At 43.1% G+C, this 22,969-nt stretch overlaps 1 protein-coding gene across 1 annotated transcript in view; it reads right to left on the bottom strand.

Annotated features, from left to right (window-relative positions):
• Positions 1–815: 815 nt before the first annotated feature.
• LOC124789858 (carcinine transporter-like) overlaps positions 816–22,969 on the bottom strand; it is a 113,552-nt gene continuing 91,398 nt past the window's right edge. The window contains exon 9 of the mRNA XM_047257371.1: positions 816–1,075. Within this exon, the coding sequence (XP_047113327.1) occupies positions 887–1,075 (189 nt within the window). The 3' untranslated portion in view covers positions 816–886. The remainder of the gene's footprint in view (positions 1,076–22,969) is intronic.

Below are 22,969 nucleotides of genomic sequence, written 5' to 3' on the forward strand. Positions count from 1 at the left end.
CGTGAATGGAGGGACGAATGGAGACGTGTCGTCTTCAGCGATGAGAGTCGCTTCTGCCTTGGTGCCAATGATGGTCGTATGCGTGTTTGGCGCCGTGCAGGTGAGCGCCACAATCAGGACTGCATACGACCGAGGCACACACGGCCAACACCCGGCATCATGGTGTGGGGAGCGATCTCCTACACTGGCCGTACACCACTGGTGATCGTCGAGGGGACACTGAATAGTGCACGGTACATCCAAACCGTCATCGAACCCATCGTTCTACCATTCCTAGACCGGCAAGGGAACTTGCTGTTCCAACAGGACAATGCACGTCCGCATGTATCCCGTGCCACCCAACGTGCTCTAGAAGGTGTAAGTCAACTACCCTGGCCAGCAAGATCTCCGGATCTGTCCCCCATTGAGCATGTTTGGGACTGAATGATGCGTCGTCTCACGCGGTCTGCACGTCCAGTACGAACGCTGGTCCAACTGAGGCGCCAGGTGGAAATGGCATGGCAACCCGTTCCACAGGACTACATCCAGCATCTCTACGATCGTCTCCATGGGAGAATAGCAGCCTGCATTGCTGCGAAAGGTGGATATACACTGTAGTAGTGCCGACATTGTGCATGCTCTGTTGCCTGTGTCTATGTGCCTGTGGTTCTGTCAGTGTGATCATGTGATGTATCTGACCCCAGGAATGTGTCAATAAAGTTTCCCCTTCCTGGGACAATGAATTCACGGTGTTCTTATTTCAATTTCCAGGGGTGTAGTGTAAGTAGGCTGTTTAGGTTTTTATGTTGGTAACGCAAGTCATGCGCACCGTCAGTAAACAGAAGTCGAAGATTGCCAGCGTCGCCTTAACATTCATTCTAAACTAAAAGGAACTTCTGGAACTCTTTTATCCCTTGGCGTACTCCGGTGTTGGTTTGGGTTTCCAGCTCCAGTAGCGCTGTCCTCTGCCAAAGACGGCACCGTCCCTTAACGTCTCTGGCAATCGCTGCAGCGCAGATTCCGGCAGGAACGACACCGAAAACGCTACCATCAAGTTGAGAGCTGCGAGGATGGCGAAGGGAAGTCGCTTCTCATCCTGCGGAAGAAAATCACATTTATCAGTAGTGTGAATGAAAGACATCATCCACAGACATGTTTCCACCTGAATTAATACGAATCCAAAACCCCTTGCCAAGCATCCAACAGTAAGTCCACACCAGACTGAAACTACGAAACGTATTACCTGGGCGAACGTGGGGGTTGCGCCCCTGCACTATCCTCCACATGTACCATGATACGACCTGTCGTCTGCTATGCCAGTGTTGAATGGTTGTACTCTCCACCAACGTTCTATTACTCTCTCTACATCTTTGAGCATCCCTCATATGGATCCTTTACCCCCTCATCAAATTCCACACCACTCCTGACACAATGGACACTTAAGCAGATCCTACACTGTCTGCAAACTCGACTTCAGCATTTCTATTCCCCCCTCTCTAATTTGCAGACCTAGTACATCCTTAGACCGACATTCAGTGCGATCCGTATAAACCTGAAATCTTTTAATGAATCATAACATTTGAACCAATAATAGGACACATTTGCAATTTTTGGAGATAAGATACAACGGAGAGATTACATACACACATACATGAACACATATAAAATGACTTCCATCCTCGCCAGTGTTGCTAATTTCGTGTGTAAAGGCCTTACGAAATTCTGCAGTTGTCCGTGGTCTGCTCTTGTACACACAGCTTCCACGATACCCCACATTAAAATATCTGGGGGTGGGGGGGGGGGGGGTGATTAGTCAGGTGACTGGTGATTGGGGATTGGGGAGTTGGGGATGGGCAGAAATTTTTTTAAGATTATTCGGTCACCATAGAAAGTTGTTACAAGTTGCATGGAAGCTCTAAATGTCTGACACGTTGCTCCATCGTGTTGTAAATAATCTTCCGTGAGTTCGAAGTCACCCACCTGCTCCAAAAATGTATTGAAGATGCCATGTAAACTGTAGCGTCTACGGAAAATGGGGCCAATAATCCTGGAAGCTGGCATCATGCATTGATGTTTCATGAATGATATGAGGGTTTACACCAGCCTATTATCTCCTGTTTGGTGCGTTTATCTGACAGATGGAACCATGCATCATCTGTAAACTAAGCCATTGAGAGATTTTTGAATAAGAAACCCCCAAAACCATCGACAGTAACGTCCCTCTTTCTCATGAGCTGTATCACATGCACTCTGTATGGTCGCAGTGTCGATTCCATCGGAGCTCTCTGACATGTGCCAGCCATGTCAAATGCCTGTCTCCTGGCTCAATCGACGCTACGATTTCCTTGGAAAGTACTTCAAGCGCCTCCGAACATTGTCAATGACATCTGCACTCAATGATTGTCTATGTTTACAACTGTGACTGTTTAGTTCAACAGTTGTCTACTACTTTCTTACAACTGATAAAAGTTTTTAGTTTTGCTGGAACATCGCGCACTTTGAATCCTCCCTGAAATGTCCGTCGTGTCGTAACCAATGCGTCTGTCCTCCAGTAGGTTTTCACAATAAAAACCTGCTCTCGAAGTGTGTACTGAATGTTTATGCCAGCTAAAGACTGCTAATGAATCACTAATTTGCTCGTTATTGTCACGCGACCCAAACTACACACTCACAGACTTCACAATGCGTGGCCAACGAGGCTATATACTTGTACTAACATGAGCCGAGCAAGCGGGGCAAAGGGCAACATGCACAGAAACAAGAGTCAAATTGCAAGCAACGAGCAGTACTTCAAGTTCTCCCAGAGGCGTTGAGATCATTAAAACAACTTCCCCATACCTACGAACTTCCAGACGAAGACCAGGTGTATATGAATCGCTCTGTATTTCATCACAACATAACCCCATATCCATTCTCAAACAAATTTTCGAGGCCATCCCTCTCTCTCCCAGAAAATAAAACCTGCCACCAATATTTATCCGACGTAACAGCTACAATTCTTCCGACATATCGCAACCCACATGAGGGCTCCGCCTACTCCGTTCTGTATCTTCCCCTGCCCCTTCTCCTTTTCATTCTATGGCCCCACCCACGCCTCATGCTGCTCCTCTTTGCCTATCTTCCCTCTGTCCACCGCAACACACCTTCCCCTCCACAGATGCCATCAAATGGAAAGTTATTCTTACAGCCATACCTACAACTGAACAGAACATCCAACATTCTCCTCTCCAAGAGATTATTCATGGTTCACATTTTTCAACTTTTTAGTGAGAGTGCAGTACTAATTTTTAATATCTTCACCTGTCATCAAATATTACCGTTGTTAGATTTTGTTATAATGATTTTTCCAATTGCAGCTTTTTTAGATTTTTAAGTTTTGTTTTATAACCATTATTTTTGAATTTATTTCCTTTTTTAAGTTGTGTTACTATGTTTGTAAATTTATTCTTTCATCAATACCCTCATTACCCCTGTATTTATTGTTTTATTCATACGCTCATTACTCCTGTATTTACGTTACTGTTGCCATTTTCTTCTTCTGTACATTCAGAGTCTGTAATGAGATGTTCTATTTGTCATTCATTTGCTGTAGACAACAATGTGTAGCAAACATTTGTCAAAGAGCAGTCGTTCGTTCTCATTCAGTGTTACATCCATAAGAATGACCACCTTTAGATACAAATCGTGTGTTGAATGTGTTTGTTGTTATGTGGTTTTGCGTGGAGCAGCTTGAGATTTGCAATATTTACATAATGCTTTAATCACACAATAATATTATTTTGAAATCAATCAAGAATACTACATACAAAAAAGTTTACCTATGACTTCATCTACTTAAGCGACAGTAGCCAACATTTACATGACTCCCAAAGAAAAATTAGTATTTCAAGATGTAATAATAATAATCTGCTAGCACAGAAACACGGACAACATAATAAGCATGGTAGTTGAACCTAAAAATACATTACATCAACTACATCAAGACACAAATACTGTACACAAAAACATAAATCTCATAACAGAAGGAGAACAAGAAAGCTCACTCAACTCTCTAGACATAACCATTAGGAAACACAATAACAAACACACATTTGACATATGCAAAAAACCCACAACAAGTGCCACAATCTTAAATGCACGCTCGGTCCACCCACAGATTCAGAAACAGTCTACAATCAGTTACTTGTTAAGCAGGCTGAACAGAATCCTCTAAATACTTCTGATTACTAAATAGAGCTGGCAATTGTAAAAAATAACCTTCAAAAATTGACACAAAGATAAAATGGTAGATAAATGAAACAGAAAAATAAAGTCAAGCAATAGAAAAAATCTAACCAAACCACACCAACACATATAACCTGTACCACATCAAAAATAGCATACAATGACCTACTACAACAAATTCGCACATAAAACAGATAACATATTCGAAAACAAGGGATAAACATTGCTTAAAAACAAACAACTCAATAAAGATGCACATCCCAAAACTAAAATCAAAATCAGACAGATACAAGAAATCTGGTATCGACCAGCTCAGTTCTATCAGCTCAGTTGGCATTAGAATGAATGGCAGAAAATTTGACACAAGATATATGGAACACATCACAGTACTGGAACACAGTACTAATCATCAACATTTGCAAGTCATCTATAACAGGAATATCACAGACCAAGCAATGTTGAAAAAAAGTATGGTCATCATAAGAATCAGTGAAGACAGACTCCACCTCCTTTCCAAGGAATTTTCCACATACACATAGCATTAACAGAAAATAAACACTTGCTCAGTGCCCAAATAAATGCTAGAAAACAGGCACTATATGAAATAGTTCAAACAATCAAATGGAAAAGGAAAGAGCCTTTTTCATCCATTATGGTCTCCTCTACATAGCCCCTCCCCCAGTTTCATTTCACTTCTTGCTCCTCACCATTTCCTCCAACTTACTCACTGTCACACTACTATGCACTTGTGTCCCCTCATCTTTGCTTCTCCGTCCTCCACCTATTAAAAAAGCTCCATCATTATTCCTTCATTTCTCTTAAACAGTATTATAAATACAGAGCAACATAATGGAATAGAATAACACCCATACAATTAACTAAAAAAGGTATAGGTCACAGACAAACTAGTGACAGTGATATGTTGGCAACAGCACAAAACACAATAAACATTTAGCAGTAAAAAAATAAAGAAACACAATAAACACTTTGAAGTATATAAACAAACAGCGAACAGTGGTGTGCGAAAACAGTGTGCTGTGTAGCATATTTCTGCAGAACAACGAAAAATTAGCCAAGTATCAGAGTCTAAAGAACAAAGACATCAAAGACATGCTAGCAGATGGCTTTCCCTGATATAGGCGAGAGTAAGGGAACAACACCGACATCACTTCACACTGCACTGTTGCCAGATTTCTTCAAGATGGCGGCCTTAGATGTGGCAAAGTCACACTGACGTCATGGCGGGAAGTTCAAATTTCGGCGGGAAAATAGTTCACTTGGGCTGCCTCAACTAACCTAACCCTGTCCTACATATGAGAAAAACAGCTTAAATTTTCGGTGAATTTTCGATGTTCTGCAGACTGACCTGGAGAAGCTCTGAAGTCACAATGGGACATCATCCCGCCTGACTGAATCAGGGGAGGATGGTCTGTGGGCAGTTGTCTCAGGACACTCAAAAGAAGAAGAAAAAATCACATGACTCTCAGACGTCACACAGAACTTTTCCATATCTACCTTGCCCCCCTCTCGATCCAACCATTCTATAGAGGCTCATCTATCCCACACAAAGGATGATTGGTGTCTCTCTTTCATGGACCTTCTTGTAAATGGAGCAATCTGATTGGTTTGTACAGAATTTACCTTCCAAACTGCTGCTGCAGTATGGAAGCTCTGTCCACCATTTTCTGCAAATGGGCAAATTATGAGACTTTCAGCAGAAAAACTATTTTGTCCAAATCGAAAAAAAAAATACTGCAGCCATATTGAGTAGACAGTTAAACAGGGCAAAAGTGGTCTACAGAACATAAAATCCGGAAACTACCGTCAAAGGCACTTCCTCGATTACACTGCTCTGCTACTGTCGAGGAAAGCTCGAATTTTTCGTTGTGAAACCGATCCCCAACCGGGCTATGTAACCACATATCATATCGATGTAGTAAACACAATCCGTATCCTGTACCATATAAAATCATCACTTCTGCATCCTGCATATAGCTATCTACCACCAGACACTCATACACATACCACAAAAAGAGACAAAATCCCAAAAAACATAAGCACATGCACCGTGTTTATTCCTCGCAGCACTAGATATTTCCTGTAAGGCCGATCGGTCATCTACTGCGGCCAATGGTCGTGATTCAATTGTCTCCCACACACGCTGTCCGGATATACGACCAGAACGCCCTCATCGGACTGTGGTTACTCTCTGAACTGGTGTACAAATGCTGGGCTGGTTTCCCCTGGCACAAAGGCGATACTGTTTCTGCTCCCGACCTGCTTGCTTACTGGCTGCCATGCTTTCTACAACCATCTCCAAACTCTCAGATTATGAGAACATATCTATCTTCATATTGGAACACGTGAGGCAATACTGACCCTTATCTTAGAAGCTAGATTAAGGAAAGGCAAACCTACGTTTCTAGCATTTATAGACTTAGAGAAAGCATTCGACAATGTTGACTGGAATACTCTCTTTCAAATTCTGAAGGTGGCAGGGGTAAAATACAGGGAGCGAAAGGCTATTTACAATTTGTACAGAAACCAGATGGCAGTTATAAGAGTCGAGGGACATGAAAGGGAAGCAGTGGTTGGGAAGGGAGTGAGACAGGGTTGAAGCCTCTCCCTGATGTTATTAAATCTGTATATTGAGCAAGCAGTAAAGGAAACGAAAGAAAAATTCGGAGTAGGTATTAAAATCCATGGAGAAGAAATAAAAACTTTGAGGTTCGCCAATGACATTGCAATTCTGTCAGAGACAGCAAAGGACTTGGAAGAGCAGTTGAACGGAATGGACAGTGTCTTGAAAGGAGGGTATAAGATGAACATCAACAAAAGCAAAACGAGGATAACGGAATGTAGTCGAATTAAGTCGGGCTATGCTGAGGGAATTAGATTAGGAAATGAGACACTTAAAGTAGTAAAGGAGTTTTGCTATTTGAGGAGCAAAATAACTGATGACTGTCAAAGTAGAGAGGATATAAAATGTAGACTGACAATGGCAAGGAAAGCGTTTCTGAAGAAGAGAAATCTGTTAACATCGAGTATAGATTTAAGTGTCAGGAAGTCGTTTCTGAAAGTATTGGTGTGGAGTGTAGCCATGTATGGAAGTGAAACATGGACGATAAATAGTTTGGACAAGAAGAGAATAGAAGCTTTCGAAATGTGGTGCTACAGAAGAATGCTGAAGATTAGAAGGGTAGATCATATAACTAATGATGAGGTACTGAATAGGATTGGGGAGAAGAGAAGTTTGTGGCACAACTTGACTAGAAGAAGGGATCGGTTGGTAGGACATGTTCTGAGGCATCAAGGCATTACCAATTTAGTATTGGAGGGTAGCGTGGAGGGTAAAAATCGTAGAGGGAGACCAAGAGATGAATACACTAAACAGATTCAGAAGGATGTAGGTTGCAGGAGGTACTGGGAGATGAAGAAGCTTGCACAGGATAGAGTAGCATGGAGAGCTGCATCAAACCAGTCTCAGAACTTAAGACCAGAACAACGACAATATCTATCTTCACAAGGTTTGTCAGAATATCATACCATTTGCGTGATAGTTCTTGATATCAAGCTCATGTCAGTATGCTACCAATCGCTTGCACTGTACAGTTCCGAAGATAAAGATGGGAAATTACATTTGTCGGAACCCAAAACTTTAGCGACATGCTGAGAACTGGGGCAAGCGGCAAACCAATGAGTAACTAGAAACTTATCCTGTCTCGCATTTCTTTCACTTTTTCTTTTTTTTTAACGAATACCGATGTCAATGATATAAGACTTTCCAAGTCATTCCTCTGCCTCAGAAAGTCGACTAAGGCGTTTCTCATGCACATAATACGTAGTAAACACCACAACCGAGGTTCTCTCAACGAAATAAAGATGGGAAATGCGAAGCAGAAGTCAACTGGACGGTTTAGATGGGGGCATAACAGTCCAGCTCAAACACAGACCCATATTGAATCTTCTCGAATTTCCACAGAGAACACACACGATCGCGTAGGCTGCCCAACACATGCTGAGTATTAGTTCAGATGCCTCCCACTGTAAACCGATCAATCGTTCCAGCCACATCCCACTGCAGCCACGAATTTCCCACACACCAGGCAGAATAGTCATAAGATACCAGCCACATACATTTTATCACTGTACTTACAATTACGTATTACGATTGCAGCGTCAATCTGACGACATTCGACAATGAATGAAGTTTTGGAAACGCCCTCTCCCGATTGCTGTGGCTCTGGAAATATAAATATCTGTACCATTGATATGGCTGGACATAATTTTCCATGTAAAAGAAATGTTTCACCTCCTATCGCAATGTTCCACATCAGATCCACACCTTCCTTACGATAGGACATAGTCATTTTCTTTGCACAGCAAATCTGTCACACATTCCCTGTTATCAATACTACTTTGGCAATAACTGAATGCTGGTGACACCAAACAATACTGAGTGAAAATCAACGATGGGTAGATACGTCTCTTTCGTTTTTTTTCTTGCGAGTGCTACCAGTGGGTCTTAGGAAGAGCGACGTAATCGTCTTACAAGCTACCAGATGTCAAAAACACGATCGCAACGGGAGCAATCTTGGTTCTACAGGCGCACACAAGTATCGCTAATGATATCCATGTTAAAAGCTATACAAGCTTTATAAATCGAGGTATGGTATTGCTTCCGAATGAAGTGGTCTTCCACTCAAAAACGCCGTCATTGAATATAGATAGAGATCTCGGCGTGTGTATTAACAGACTGAAAGTGTTCAAATGGTTCAAATGACTCTGAGCACTATGGGACTTAACATCTGAGGTCATCAGTCCTCTAGAACTTAGAACTACTTAACCAACCCAAGGACATTACACGTATCCATGCCCGAGGCAGGATTCCAACCTGCGACTGTAGCGGTAGCGCGGTTCCAGACCGAAGCGCGTAGAACCGCTCGGCCACCGCGGCCGGCAACAAAAGTGTGGGTGCACCTCGCCAGCCGAGTAAACTCGTAATAAAATCACCCAATTTAGAAAGTGATCTGATAAGGAACGTGGTGTGAAGTCGGTATTCGCAATTCCCTCATGCAGCCGCTAGATGTTTCTGCACTACTCGTAACGCATTCTATCCCAATGCTGTGTCACAGGTTCCGTGATAGAGCCACTAGCTTTAGATGATTGGTTGAGAATGATCACATCCAGTAGATGGTGTGCTGTACAGCCAATCACTTAAAAAATTCAACGCTATATTCTCGTTGCAAGAAATGCACACTGGATTTTTCAGATCTATAGTGTTAAGCTTTCTGGTAGAAATCGTGTCTGCAATTTGGAATCAAGTCTTTCTATGCAACCACATACCTGCATCGGATCGTACGGAGATGCCTTTAATGATTACAACCACTGGTATATAATATTCATGGCACTCTCATATTTCGAAACGAGTCACCTCTTTCGAACTTATCTACTACAGTTTTAGACACTCCCTATGCATCTTATTACTGTTCGTCAGTCTCTGGACCGCCATCCCTGCAGCTTTGTGCATCTGATTGTTCCAATTTGTGTCGGAACTGAGCGAAGTCGGAGATCGCTATATCTACCACCTTCTGCAACCTAGAAACATGTTGAGCTGAGTTAATGCGACAGCATCGTGTTTTGACCACTTGATGGAAATGGGAACATGTTGTCATAGCTCCACCAGCCATGTAATGATGTGTAAGATTAGCGCCAAATGAAGCTTTCACTGGCAATAGGAGGCAGTAGTAGAGGAACAGGGTACAAGCAGTTAAGGGATCTGGGAGAAGGTCGATGATTTTGGTACTGCATTGCAATATGTCTCCAAACTACATACAGTTACTGAAGTCCGCATGAGGTCTCTCTCTTTCAGGCTGCATTCACGTCTGTCAGTCAAACATTCTCTATATCATGTACCATCCAGTGGAGAGAAAAAAAGGCTATGGAGTATAAAATCTCTCCTAACGCCATCCAACAGAGAACTCGAAGAGATTTTACTGCAGCCCTGTTGTACAATATACATATGGAAAACAAATACATCTGCAGGCTGGCATCAAGTATATGTGGTGATCTTGTTAAATATATACTTATTGATCGAAGTCGCCTGCAAAGACCAGTGTAAAGTTTCATTGCCCGTACTGTAGGAGGACCACATCTCACTGAGTATCAGTCGCAAGAGAGGGCCCCTGTCTCTCTCTGCTGCTGTTTGACACATTGTTTTTCTGTTGTAACATATCAAAGCAGTGTATGACTACAGCTTTTTACACAGCCAGGCATTTTGTTTCTTCCACCACGGCTTAGAGGTCTGTATCAGGTTCTAAACTGACATCAGCATCTTTCAATCCATTGGCTCTGACTGCAGCTGGGCATCACATGCTATAAATTATGTTGCTGCTGCCATAACATGCACACACAGGTTGATCTTAAATAAAAAACAGTCACAACTTATGGGAAGTGGAAGAGTTTCGCGATGTTGTGGACCAATTCCAAACAGGAGTCTGACCTCTAAATTTAAGCTCATCTTTTACAGTGATGGGACAGCTGATGGCTTGATGTTCCATTTCGATTCATTCTCCATATTGCAGTCACGTATGTGATCACTGTTTCGATCCTTGACCTCCCTGTAAGGGATGGCAATCGTTATGTGGTAATCAACAGCATACCACTGGACAGATGGGATGGAAAAGACACTGTCAATGTACTGTAACAAGTATCAAAGTTGATGGTGCGATCTATTTTAGCAATTTTACCAGTTTTATCCTAATTTCAACGCTGACCAATGGTGCAGCAACATGCTTCCCGATTTCTGTACCATGTCTAAAACCTCCCCTCCACTGCTTTGCGAGTACCATTGCGAATGTAGATAGATGACTGTCCAGTACGTCCATTCATTGTTAATTTGTGAACATGTACACCAAAGTATACCAGACAGCGATCTATGTATTTCTGGCACTTCAGTCACAGTGCATAACTTGCCAATACGATTGCACATCTTTCCCTATGTGGATGGGAGTGACAGAGAAAGCTCGTATTCTGTGGATGAAGTTAGAGACTGGAATATCCACTTGCATTGCCTTTAACGAACCGTCCCTGCAACACTGACACTTTAATTTGCAGCTGACCAGAAGTAGGCCGCTACATGCAGCGTTTCGTGAAGTAACACAGCGAGCTGGGTCAGTAACTGCTGTACCACTTCAATGTTGCTCACGGCACCCATCCCAAGTGCACAAAATCTCTCCAGATGCGCTGAAGTCGAAGAGGTTAGCATCCCTTATCGCTGTATAGCAGATCTGACAGTGTTGTGATGATATAACAGATGGTTACGAAAAAGAAAACGTGTGGTTTTCATACATGCTGGATCTCCAGACAGATGGAGCAGCATACACCCACACTTTGGGCCTGTAATAAATACCCTGTGATCACCGTCTGTGTTCGACGTAGCAGTATTTGTGTGGAAGACCACTTCATTAGGTAGCAATACCATACCTCGATTTATAAAGCTTGTATAGCTTTTAACATGGATATCATTAACGATACTTGTGTGCGCCTATAGGACCAAGGCTGCTCCCGATGCGATCGTGTTTTTAACATCTGGTGGCATGTAAGATGATTACGTGTCTCTTCACAAGACACACTGGTAGCACTCGCAAGAAAAAACGAATGAGACATATCCATCCACCGTGGATTTTCGCTCAATATTGTTTGATGTCACCAGCATTCAGTCATTAGCGAAGTATAATTCATAGTAGGGGATGTGTGATTGATTTGCTGTAGCCAATGGGGCTATAAAGTATCTGTGGATGTGGTCAATGATCTGACAAATGCAAAGGAAATGACTATGTCCTGTCGTAAGGAAGGTATGGATTTAATGTGGAACATTGCGATAGCTGTAATGGGGTGAAAGATTTTTTATTTTTTTTTTTTTTTTTTTTTTACGTGGAAAATTATGTCCAGTCATATGAACGGTACAGATGTTTATATTTCCAGAGCCACGCCGTCGGGGAGGGGGTGTTCTGATACTTTACTCATTGTCGAATGTTGTCAGGGTGACATTGCAATCGTAATACTTCATTGTAAGTACAGTGATAAAATGTATGTGGCTGGTTTCCTAGGACGATTCTGCCTGGTGTCTGGCCAGTACGTGGCTGAAGTGGGGTGTGGCTGGAACGATTGACATTTCCGGTTTACAATGGGAGGCTTCTGAATGGAGAGGTTAGCTGGGGTACGGGAATGGCCTAACTCATTACGTGTTGGACAGCTTTCGTGATCGTGCATGTTCTCCACGGAAATTGAACAGATTCAATATGGATGTTCATTTGCACTGGGAAGTTATTGCCCCCGCCCCATGTAAAATGTCTGATTGACAGCTTCTGCACGTTACCTGTCTTTATTTGATTGAGAGAACGTTTGTTGAAGTGTAAGTAGGCTGTTTAGGTTTTTGTGTTGGTAACGCCACGTATCGCTCTGTATGAAAATCACTGACTGTGCTGTGTGCAGTCTGTGGCTGGTTGGACTCATTGTTGGAATATTCGCTTGTGTAGTGTTGGGCAGTTGGATGTGAACAGCGCGTAGCGTTGGGCAGTTAGATGTGAGCCGCCAGTAGTGATGGGTGTGGGGAGAGAGATGGCGGAGTTTTGAGCGGACGATCTGAACGCCGATTCCACAGACCGAACGTGAGGAGAGGGGCTAGTGTAATTGTTTAATACAAACCATACAAAAATGCACGGAAGTATGTTTTTTGACACAAACCTACGTTTTTTTTAAATGGAACCACGTTAGTTTTGTTAGCACATCTGAACATATAAACAAATACGTAATCAGTGCCGTTTGTTGCATTGTAAAATGTTAATTACATCCGGAGATATTGTAACCTAAAGATGACGCTTGAAACCTCCGACGTTCAGTTGCGTGTTGTAACAAACACGGGCCACGGTCGGCGAGCAGCATCTGCAGGGACATGTTTACGATGACGACCGTGTTTACGAGTGTGGCTGTACTGCACTGTTGTGGTTTGGTCTAGATGTCGCAGTGTCCGCATGTAGCGCTTGCTGCCATTGTTATTCTGCATTCATCTCCGCACGCAGACCAGCTGTAGTACACCGTGTTACCAGACGTCTGTGATAGTGTAGTGTTGTAGGAACTGTGACCATGGTGTATTCGAACTCTGAAAAGGCGGAGATGATACTCATCTATGGCGAGTGTCGACGAAATGCAGCTGAAGCCTGCAGGGTGTATGCAGAACGGTACCCGGACAGAGAGCATCCAACGTGCCGCACATTGCAAAACATCTACCGCCAACTGTATGCAACAGGTGTGGTCGTAGCACGCAAACGGGTCCGTAACAGGCCCGTCACAGGAGAAGCGGGTGCAGTTGGTGTGTTAGCTGCTGTTGCCATGAACCCACACATGAGTACACGGGACATTGCGAGAGCCGGTGGACTGAGTCAAAGTAGTGTCATGCGCATACTGCATCGTCACCGCTTTCACCCGTTTCATGTGTCGCTACATCAGCAAGTACATGGTGATGACTTTAATCATCGAGTGCAATTCTGTCAATGGGCATTAACAGAGAATGCGTTGCAGTTCTACCTGTTTACCGATGAAGCGGCTTTCACAAACCACGGGGCAGTGAATCTACGGAACATGCATTACTGGTCCGTGGACAGTCCTCGCTGGCTCAGACAGGTAGAGCGACTGTAATTGTATGGTGTGGAATCATTGGCGACCACCTCATTGCTCCTCACTTCATTGCAGGGGCCCAAACAGCTGCAACATACATCGCGTTTCTACAGAATGATCTGCCAACGTTGCTCGAAAATGTCCCACTGGAAACGCGTCGACGTATGTGGTATCAGCATGATGGGGCACCTGCACATTCCGCAATTAACACTAGCCAGACGCTTGACGGGATGTTCGACGGGCGTTTCATAGGACGTGGAGGACGCATAAATTGGCCAGCCCGTTCTCTTGATCTTACACCTCTGGACTTCTTTCTGTGGGGTACGTTAAAGGAGAATGTGTACCGTGATGTGCCTACAACCCCAGAGGATATGAAACAACGTATTGTGGCAGCCTGCGGCGACATTACACCAGATGTACTGCGGCGTGTACGACATTCATTACGCCAGAGATTGCAATTGTGTGCAGCAAATGATGGCCACCACATTGAACATCTATTGGCCTGACAAGTCGGAACACACTCTATTCCACTCCGTAATTGAAAACGGAAACCACGTGTGTACGTGAATCTCACCCCTCATGGTAATGTACATGTGCGTCAGTGAAAAAGACCAATATAAAGGTGTTAGCATGTGGACGTAATGTGCTGTTCCAGTCTCTTCTGTACCTAAGGTCCATCACCGTTCCCTTTGGATCCCTACATAATTCGGTGCTCTCCGATACACACGATCAAACAGCGGAGGAGTGGTACTCAAGCGTCAACTTTAGGTTACAATATCTCCGGATGTAATTAACATTTTACAATGCAACAAACTGAACTGATTACGTATTTGTTTATATGTTCAGATGTGCTAACAAAACTAACGGGGTTCCATTTAAAAACGTAGGTTTGTGTTAAACAATATACTTCTGTGCATTTTTTTATGGTTTGTATTAACCAGTTACACTAGCCCCTCTCCTCACGTTCGGTCTGTGGAATCGAGTCGTCAGTATTTGATGTGGTTTACGAAATATATCCAGCGGTATTGTTAGGTGACTCACCCAGTATATATATATATATATATATATATATATATATATATATATATATGTGTGTGTGTGTGTGTGTGTATGTGTGTGTGTGTGTGTGTGTGTGTGTGTGTGTGTTTGTAATGACTTTTGAACGCTATTAAGGTAAATACATTGTTTGTTCTCTATCAAAATGTTTCATTTGCTAACTATGCCTATTAGTAGTTAGAGCCTTCAGTAGTTCGAATCTTTTATTTAGCTGACAATAATGGCGGCCGCTGTATTGCAGTAGTTCGAGTAACGAAGATTTTTGTGAGGTAAGTGATTCATGAAAGGTATGGGTTATTGTTAGTTAGGGCCATTCTTTTGTAGGGATTATTGAAAGTCAGATTGCGTTGCGCTAAAAATATTGTGTGTCAGTTTAGTGATGATCAGAATAAGTAAAGAGAGAAGTGTCTGAGTACGTTCAGTTCTGCTCAGCTGTCTCTGTATCAAATAGCGTAAGAGTTTTTCCAGCGCTGTCATTCATAATTTTTGAAAGGGGACGTTTCAGTGTTGTTTGCATCTTGATTGTGAAAACAGCTGTAAGAGACATTTGCTGGTTCTCTAGATATGAGAAACACCTTAGCTGACTTTGTAAAGTAAATGGATCATTTGCAATATGTTATATCATTGACATCGGTATTCCATAAAAATAATTCCAGTGGAACAACCACTTTCCTCTATTTTCGAGTTTTCACGTAAAGTTCTTTGAAGACGAGATAAGTTTCTAGTTACTCAGTGATTTTGCAGCACGTCCCACATCGCTAAACTCGCTTAAGATTCATGTCTCTAGGGATATAATTTCCAGTCTTGATCGTCGGAATTATACTGTGCAAGCGATAGGTAGCATACTGCTATGTGCTTGATATCGAGAACTATCGAGTAAATGGTATGATATTCTAACAAAATATGTGAAAATACGTATGTATTTGTAATACTAGAGGGTGGAGATGGCTGTAGAAAGGGTGGTAGCAAGTAAGCAAGCAGCTCAGCAGCGGAAACAGTAAAGCCTTTATGGCAGGGGGAAGCAACACAGCGTTTGTACACCAGCTCAGAGATTGACCATGGTCTGCTGAAGTGGCTCTGGTCGCATATCAGGACAGCGTGTGTGTGTGTGGGGGGGGGGGGGGGGGGGAGGGGGGGGGGCAGTTGAATCGTGACCATTGGCTGCAATGGATGACTGACCGACCTCGGGGGAAATATCTAGTGCGGTGCGGACTATATTAGGTGCATGTAGTTTGTTTTTTGGGGACCTGTCTGTCTTCACGGCATGTGTATGAGTGTCTGGTATCGGTAGCCAAATGCAGGATGCAGAAGTGATGAGTTTGAATGGTGCAGGATAAGAATCATGTTTACTACATTGGTATGGTATGTGGTTATATAGCGCTGTTGGAGATGGGTTTCACACTGAAAAATTCGAGCTTTCAAAAAATGGCTCTGAGCACTATGGGACTTAACATCTGAGGTCATCAGTCCCCTAGAACTTAGAACTACTTAAACATAACTAGTCTAAGGACATCACACACATCCATGCCCGTGGCAGGATTCGAACCTATGACCGTAGCAGCAGCGCGGTTCTGGACTGAAGCGCCTAGGACCGCTCAGCCACAACGGCCAGCCAATGCGAGCTTTCCTCGACAGTACCAGAGTATAGTAATTGAGGAAGTGTCTTTGTAGGCCACTTTTGCACTCTTTAACTGTCAGTGCAATATGGCTGCCATATGTTTTTTTTTCTATCTCTACAAAATAGTTTTGCCACTGAAAGTCTCGTAATTCGTCCACCTGCAGAAGTTGGCGTACAGTGATGCTATACTGACAACAGCAGTTTGACAGGTAAACTCAGTAAGAACCAACAGAATGGGCCATTCATAAGAAGTTCCGTGAACTCAGAGAGACACAAAGCATCCTTTGTGTGTGGCATTGGAGCCTCGACAGACTGGTTCAAACAAGGTGGGAGCATGGTATCGGAGGAAAGTACTTTGTGACGTCTGAGAGACACGTGATGACTTCTCTGTTTGGATTTCCCCTGACGAGTCCTGACAGACCATCCTCCTCTGGTTCGGACAGGTGGGACGATGACCCTCACCCGCCACTGTGGCTTTAGAGCATCTCCAGAGCAGCATCTGTTGGACAGTCCAGCCGCTTTTCTCGTCTGTAGGACAGTGCTTAGAATTCTGTTTGTGTAATGGTTCTGATTTTCCCGTCTGTGCTTAGACAAGTTCGACAAGTGAGGCAAGCTTCGAGAAGTTGGGAAAATTACGACCCTGATTCCAGCACCAGCACATATTAACTAAGCCCACACACAATTTCAGAAAAGTTATGAACGCCACAGCAGCTTTAGGATTCAGAAATTTATCTCTCTCTGGCAGTGCCTTCAAACAATGTGCTAAATTTCGAAAAGTTATGAGCATCCTCTTTAAAGTTACAGAGATATTTATTTTGAATTCCAAATATTGTCGTTTTGGTGTGCGAAGTCAGATATTGTAGCTGATATTGGTTTAGAGATATCTTTCACACAAAAGCGTATGAAGTGCCTTGGGCAGGTTTCACAAATATGGTGCGATCTTTTTAGTGACAGTGTTCGTGTGCGGCAGTACTCATCGCAAAATTGACGCAAAGTGCAGTGACCTTTTTTGAAAGCGTATTTAGAGACATATTCAATTGGATTTAGTAACTCCTGAAGGAGCTCGTGTTCAAAAACGAGGGTATTTCCTACAGAAGGGCGCGAAGTCCCTCAGGGACAATTTCAGAAGTTTGCAGCGGCCATTTTTGGTCTGCGTTCAAGGGAGGTGGTGGTGGTATTCCTAGGAGCAAAACATGTAACTGTCTAAATATTCTTGCGTCATCTGCAAAGCTCCTTCATTCTCTTTGTGCAGTGGTACGTTTAGCTCCTGTGATATCTTCAAGTTATATACACTACTGGCCATTAAAATTGCTACACCACGAAGATGTCGTGGTACAGACGCGAAATTTAACCGACAGGAAGAAGATGCTGTGATATGCAAATGATTTGCTTTTCAGAGCATTCAGACAAGGCTGGCGCCGGTGGCTACACCTACAACGTGTTGACATAAGGAAAGTTTCTAATCGATTTCTCATACACAAACAGCAGTTGACCGGCGTTGCCTGGTGAAACGTTGTTGTGATGCCTCGTGTAAGGAGGAGGAATGCGTACCATCACGTTTCCGACTTTCATCGCGATTGCAGTTTATCGTATTGCGACATGTCAAGATTCAATGACTGTTAGCAGAATATGGAATCGGTGGGTTCAGGATGGTAATACGGAACGCCGTGCTGGAACCCAACGGCCCCGTATCACTAGCAGTCGAGATGACAGGCATCTTATCCGCATGGCTGTAACGAATCGTGCAGCCACGTCTCGATCTCTGAGTCAACAGATGGGGACATTTGCAGGACAGCAACCATCTGCACGAACAGTTAGACGACGTTTGCAGCAGCATGGACTATCAGCTCGGAGACCATGGCTGCGGTTATCCTTGACGCTGCATCACAGACAGGAGCGCCTGCGATGCTGTACTCAACGACGAACCTGGGTGCACGAATGGCAAAACGTCATTTTTTCGGATGAATCCAGGTTCTGTTTAAAGAACCATGATGGTCGCATCCGTGTTTGGCGACATCGCGGTGAACGCACATTGGAAGCGTGTATTCGTCGTCGCCATACTGGCGTATCACCCGGCGTGATGGTATGGGGTGCCATTGGTTACACGTCTCAGTCACCTCTTGTTCGCATTGACGGCACTTTCAACAGTGGACGTTACGTTTCAGATGTATTACGACCCGTGGCTCTACCCTTCATTCGATCCCTGTGAAACCCTACATTTCAGCAGGATAATGCACGACCGCATGTTGCAGGTCCTGTAGGGCATTTCTGGATAGAGAAAATGTTCGACTGCTGCCCTGGCCAGCAGATTCTCCAGATCTCTCACCAATTGAAAACTTCTGGTCAATGGTGGCCGAGCAACTGGCTCGTCACAATACGCCAGTCACTACTCTTGATGAACTGTGGTATCGTGTTGAAGCTGCATGGGCAGCAGTACCTGTACACGCCATCCCAGCTCTGTTTGACTCAATGCCCAGGCGTATCAAGGCCGTTATTACGGCCAGAGTTGGTTGTTTCTGGGTACTGATTTCTCAGGATCTATGCACCCAAATTGCGTGAAAATGTAATCACATGTCAGTTCTAGTATAATATATTTGTCCAATGAATACCCATTTATCATCTGCATTTCTTCTTGGTGTAGCAATTTTAGTGGCCAGTAGTGTATGTGACAGTATTCCGCACATTGCTTAGACACCAGATGTAATAACTTCCAAAACAGTTCTTGTTCAACTAAAAAGGGCATCCGTGCACTGGGGCTGAGATGGAGGACTACTGCCGTTATTTCCTGCTCAGCACACGGTCCTCTCCTAGCAGACGTGGAGACTCTTGGGGCAGGGAGCCCGGCGTGTAGCCTCTCTTCCCGCAGGGACTGGAGACTCTGGGGTGAACGTCTTGCCTCCTGCACTTCGGACGACTGCCTTGGCTTTTATCGAATGATCTACATTTACAGCACACGCATTTATCAGCATGAGTTGCGAAGAGTAACCTAGCCCCATCGTGCTGAATCTTCATTATTTGACGAAGCGAATTCATCTTCACCAACTATCATTGCTTTCGACAGAGTCCTCAGATGCATGATTACAGCTAATATACCTGTTAACCTTCTCCTTCTCTAGCATAGACATCTCATCCGTTGAGCAATGTAAACAATTACGTTCATTCCCCAGTCCAGAAGCTAAACACAGACTGAGTCTTTTTCCTGCAATTTTTTTGCCAGACCGCCATCTTGGATTTCGTCATGAGGTGTGAGGGAAGGGCCAAAAGCGGTCTCTGGTAGTGGTGTTGTGAACTAGGTCAGCTGGACTCTGGAGCTCATGGTGATGACATTGCATAGAGCTACCATCTATGACAACTCATATTTTTTAGATAAACAATGCATACTTCTGTGCATCCTCTCTGGCAGCCCAATGCAGACTGAGTCCTTTCCCTACTAATTCCCAGATGGGCGAGGGGAGGGGAAAGAGAGAGATGCATACCAGTAGTGATTTATGTCTATTCTACGTGCAGCTCACCACAGACCGAGTATTTCTCCCGCCAGTTTGCAGATGGGTGAGTGAGGGAGTGGGGAGGGGGGTGGAGAGGGGGGGGAGAGGGGGTGGGGTTAGGTTAGTGGAGGTAGCTCAGTTGACCTGCCGGCCGGAGTGGTCGAGCGGTTCTAGGCGCTTCAGTTTGGAACCGCGCGACCGCTATGGTCGCAATTTCGAATCCTGCCTCAGGCATGGATGTGTGAGATGTCCTTAGGATAGTTAGGTTTAAGTAGTTCTAAGTTCTAGGGGACTGATGACCTAAGATCTTAAGTCCCATAGTGCTCAGATCCGTTTGAGCCATTCAGTTGACCTATTTTCTCACCAAAATTTTTATTTCGCACCATGACATCAATCTGACGTTTGCCATATCCATGATCGCCGTCTTGGATCCGCCATCTTGAATAAATCTGGCAACAATCCAGCGTTGGGGGACGTCGTCGTTATCCCCCTGCTGGCGAGGTACCAAGCAGAAATCTCCGTAAGTTAAAACCAACAAATCTTCAGGTAACTGATTTTTTGTCTTAAAAACAAATCACAGTGTAAATATCTTTAGTTACACAACATTGATGATGCTTTACCTCAATAAAGCAAAATGGATCTGGTGAAAGGAAAAAAAGAACGCATTTTCTTGTCGTTGTAACGACAGAACGAACCAGTTACACATCAGATTTTTCTGAACTTACAGTGAATATGCAGTTCCAAATTTCATTATGTGAGCTGTAAGTCCAAGCAATTTTAATTATAATTCTGTGAAATACTATTATAGCACTGTGTGTTTGTATTAGAAGTAGTTGAAGTAGAAACACTAAAATAGCGATTGTGTTGGTGGCAGCAACAACATCACCTTAGGCATGAGTTACATGTGCCCAAACAATAAACACAGAAAAATGTTGGACAGCGATGCTGTACACTAATGTTCAATTTGTTAACATCATATGAACAACTTATGAGTGCCCATTGTATAATGCAGAAGCAGTTCCGAATAACTGTCGGAGAGCTGGTAAACATTGGAAAGCCAAAAAGTTGTTTACAAGTATTCAGTCAGGCTCATTTGGAGTTATTGTGTTAACAATTATGGCAGGAAAAATATTAGCTGGTAATGACACACCATATGCATCATGAGGGCAACAGAAAATGAAGTTTCTGGGAGGTGCAGAGATCAGCCTTCTACGGAATTTGTGTGTTACTGTAAAAGTAAGATGATTTGGAAATAATAGAATTAACTGGTGGTTCTTTCTTATTATATGCATAGATTTCGAAGTTTTGCCAATAGACATTGATAAATCTCAGTATGTACCCATATGAACTGGTAAAACCGTATTATTTAAAAAATCAGCTTACCAGTTTATTGAAATAGTTTGTATTTATTGTAAATTTATGTATTTTATACATCCTTGCATTCCAATGTGATGATAGTGAGCAATATTCCACATTAGTGAAAATGTTGTAAAAAATTTAGCCTTGTGAATGTTAATTTTTGTTACAATAAGGTTGATTATCATGGCAGTTCGAATTACATAGTATGGAAGACGATTTACACAAGCATTATTTAGTTGAACACTTTTTTAAGCAATTGCATTGTTTGAACTCTTGTCCTCCAACAAAACATTATTTAGCTACCACTTGCTGTGGACTGATTTCTTCTCTTGCTACTTCTTCGACGTTGATAAAATTTTCCTTGCACAATGTAAATTGATTCCTAGTGTACAATGACATCAGTTTACCAGCTTGGTACCAAGTTGATAAAATTCGTCATCCTGAATATTTATCACTACTGCTATTGTAGATTTTGCATCAGTTTTTGCTCCGTCTACATCCGGTGCTTTAATTCACACATTCTGTCCAACCGAAGGTTTTGGAACTTTGTTACAAGAGGCTCCATTCATTTTCTTTGCCTCCAATTGAAGACCTTCTTTGGCAGCTTCTCGGATCCGTTTCACTTTATTTACACAGTTGGAAGTTGTCAGTGTCTCGTCACAACCATCAGCTGGTGCCGGTGTCTCGTTGTTAACTGTCGTCAAATCCTATGTCTCTGGTGCTCTCTCACCTGTTACAGCCACACTTTCTACCTATGTTCTTTGTGTTCCCGTACTTGATTCATTGGCCTGAGTTCGTTGGCCTTCGTTTTCAATTTCCTGTGAGTCAGTAGAAGTGGTATTTAACATTCTTTCCAAGCCTTCTTCCATGTTCATATTCTTTTATTAAATCACGTGGAACAACTGTGGTCGCAATGCTCATTTTCACTGGAACCTCAAACATGGCTTCATGGTGAACATCTGATCCCTTCATGATAAGCCCTATTTTTCATAACCTGCACAAAACATAGCACTTCACACCATTCTGAAGTTTCATTTGTTTCTATCCAAGTAGATAAAATATTTTCGATTTCTTGATTTGATCTTTCGACCGATCCCTGGGACTGACTGTGCCTCAGATTCCCATGGACTATCTTCATATCACTCCACATCCCACGTAAACTTTCAGTGACTTGGTTACAAAAATCTCTACCATTATCAAAGTGAAGGATACTTGGGGCCCCAAAGGTGGTAAAAATATCCAAAAGATGATATGCAAGTTCATCAGCTCTTTCCAAAGTTAGTGCGTGGAGGATAACAGTTTTTTTTTTCAAATGATCTTGGTATACAAGTACGAACTTCGACTTACCATCTGGATTTGCCTGCATGTCGATTAAGGCAATTTGGCATCGAATTCATTTCACTGTGTATGATAGGTTTCACTGCAAAACCCCTTTTCAATGTTTTTTACTTTTCCTGACATGGTTCACATAATCTCAAATAAGTAACAATTGATTCAGTAGTCACATTCTTGTACATACGATTCAGTTCTACAATCACCCGTGTTCGGCCGCCGTGGTCTGCAGCAATGT

Source organism: Schistocerca piceifrons, chromosome 3 (genome assembly GCF_021461385.2).
Source record: "Schistocerca piceifrons isolate TAMUIC-IGC-003096 chromosome 3, iqSchPice1.1, whole genome shotgun sequence".
In the NCBI taxonomy this organism is placed as follows: Eukaryota; Metazoa; Arthropoda; class Insecta; order Orthoptera; family Acrididae; genus Schistocerca; species Schistocerca piceifrons.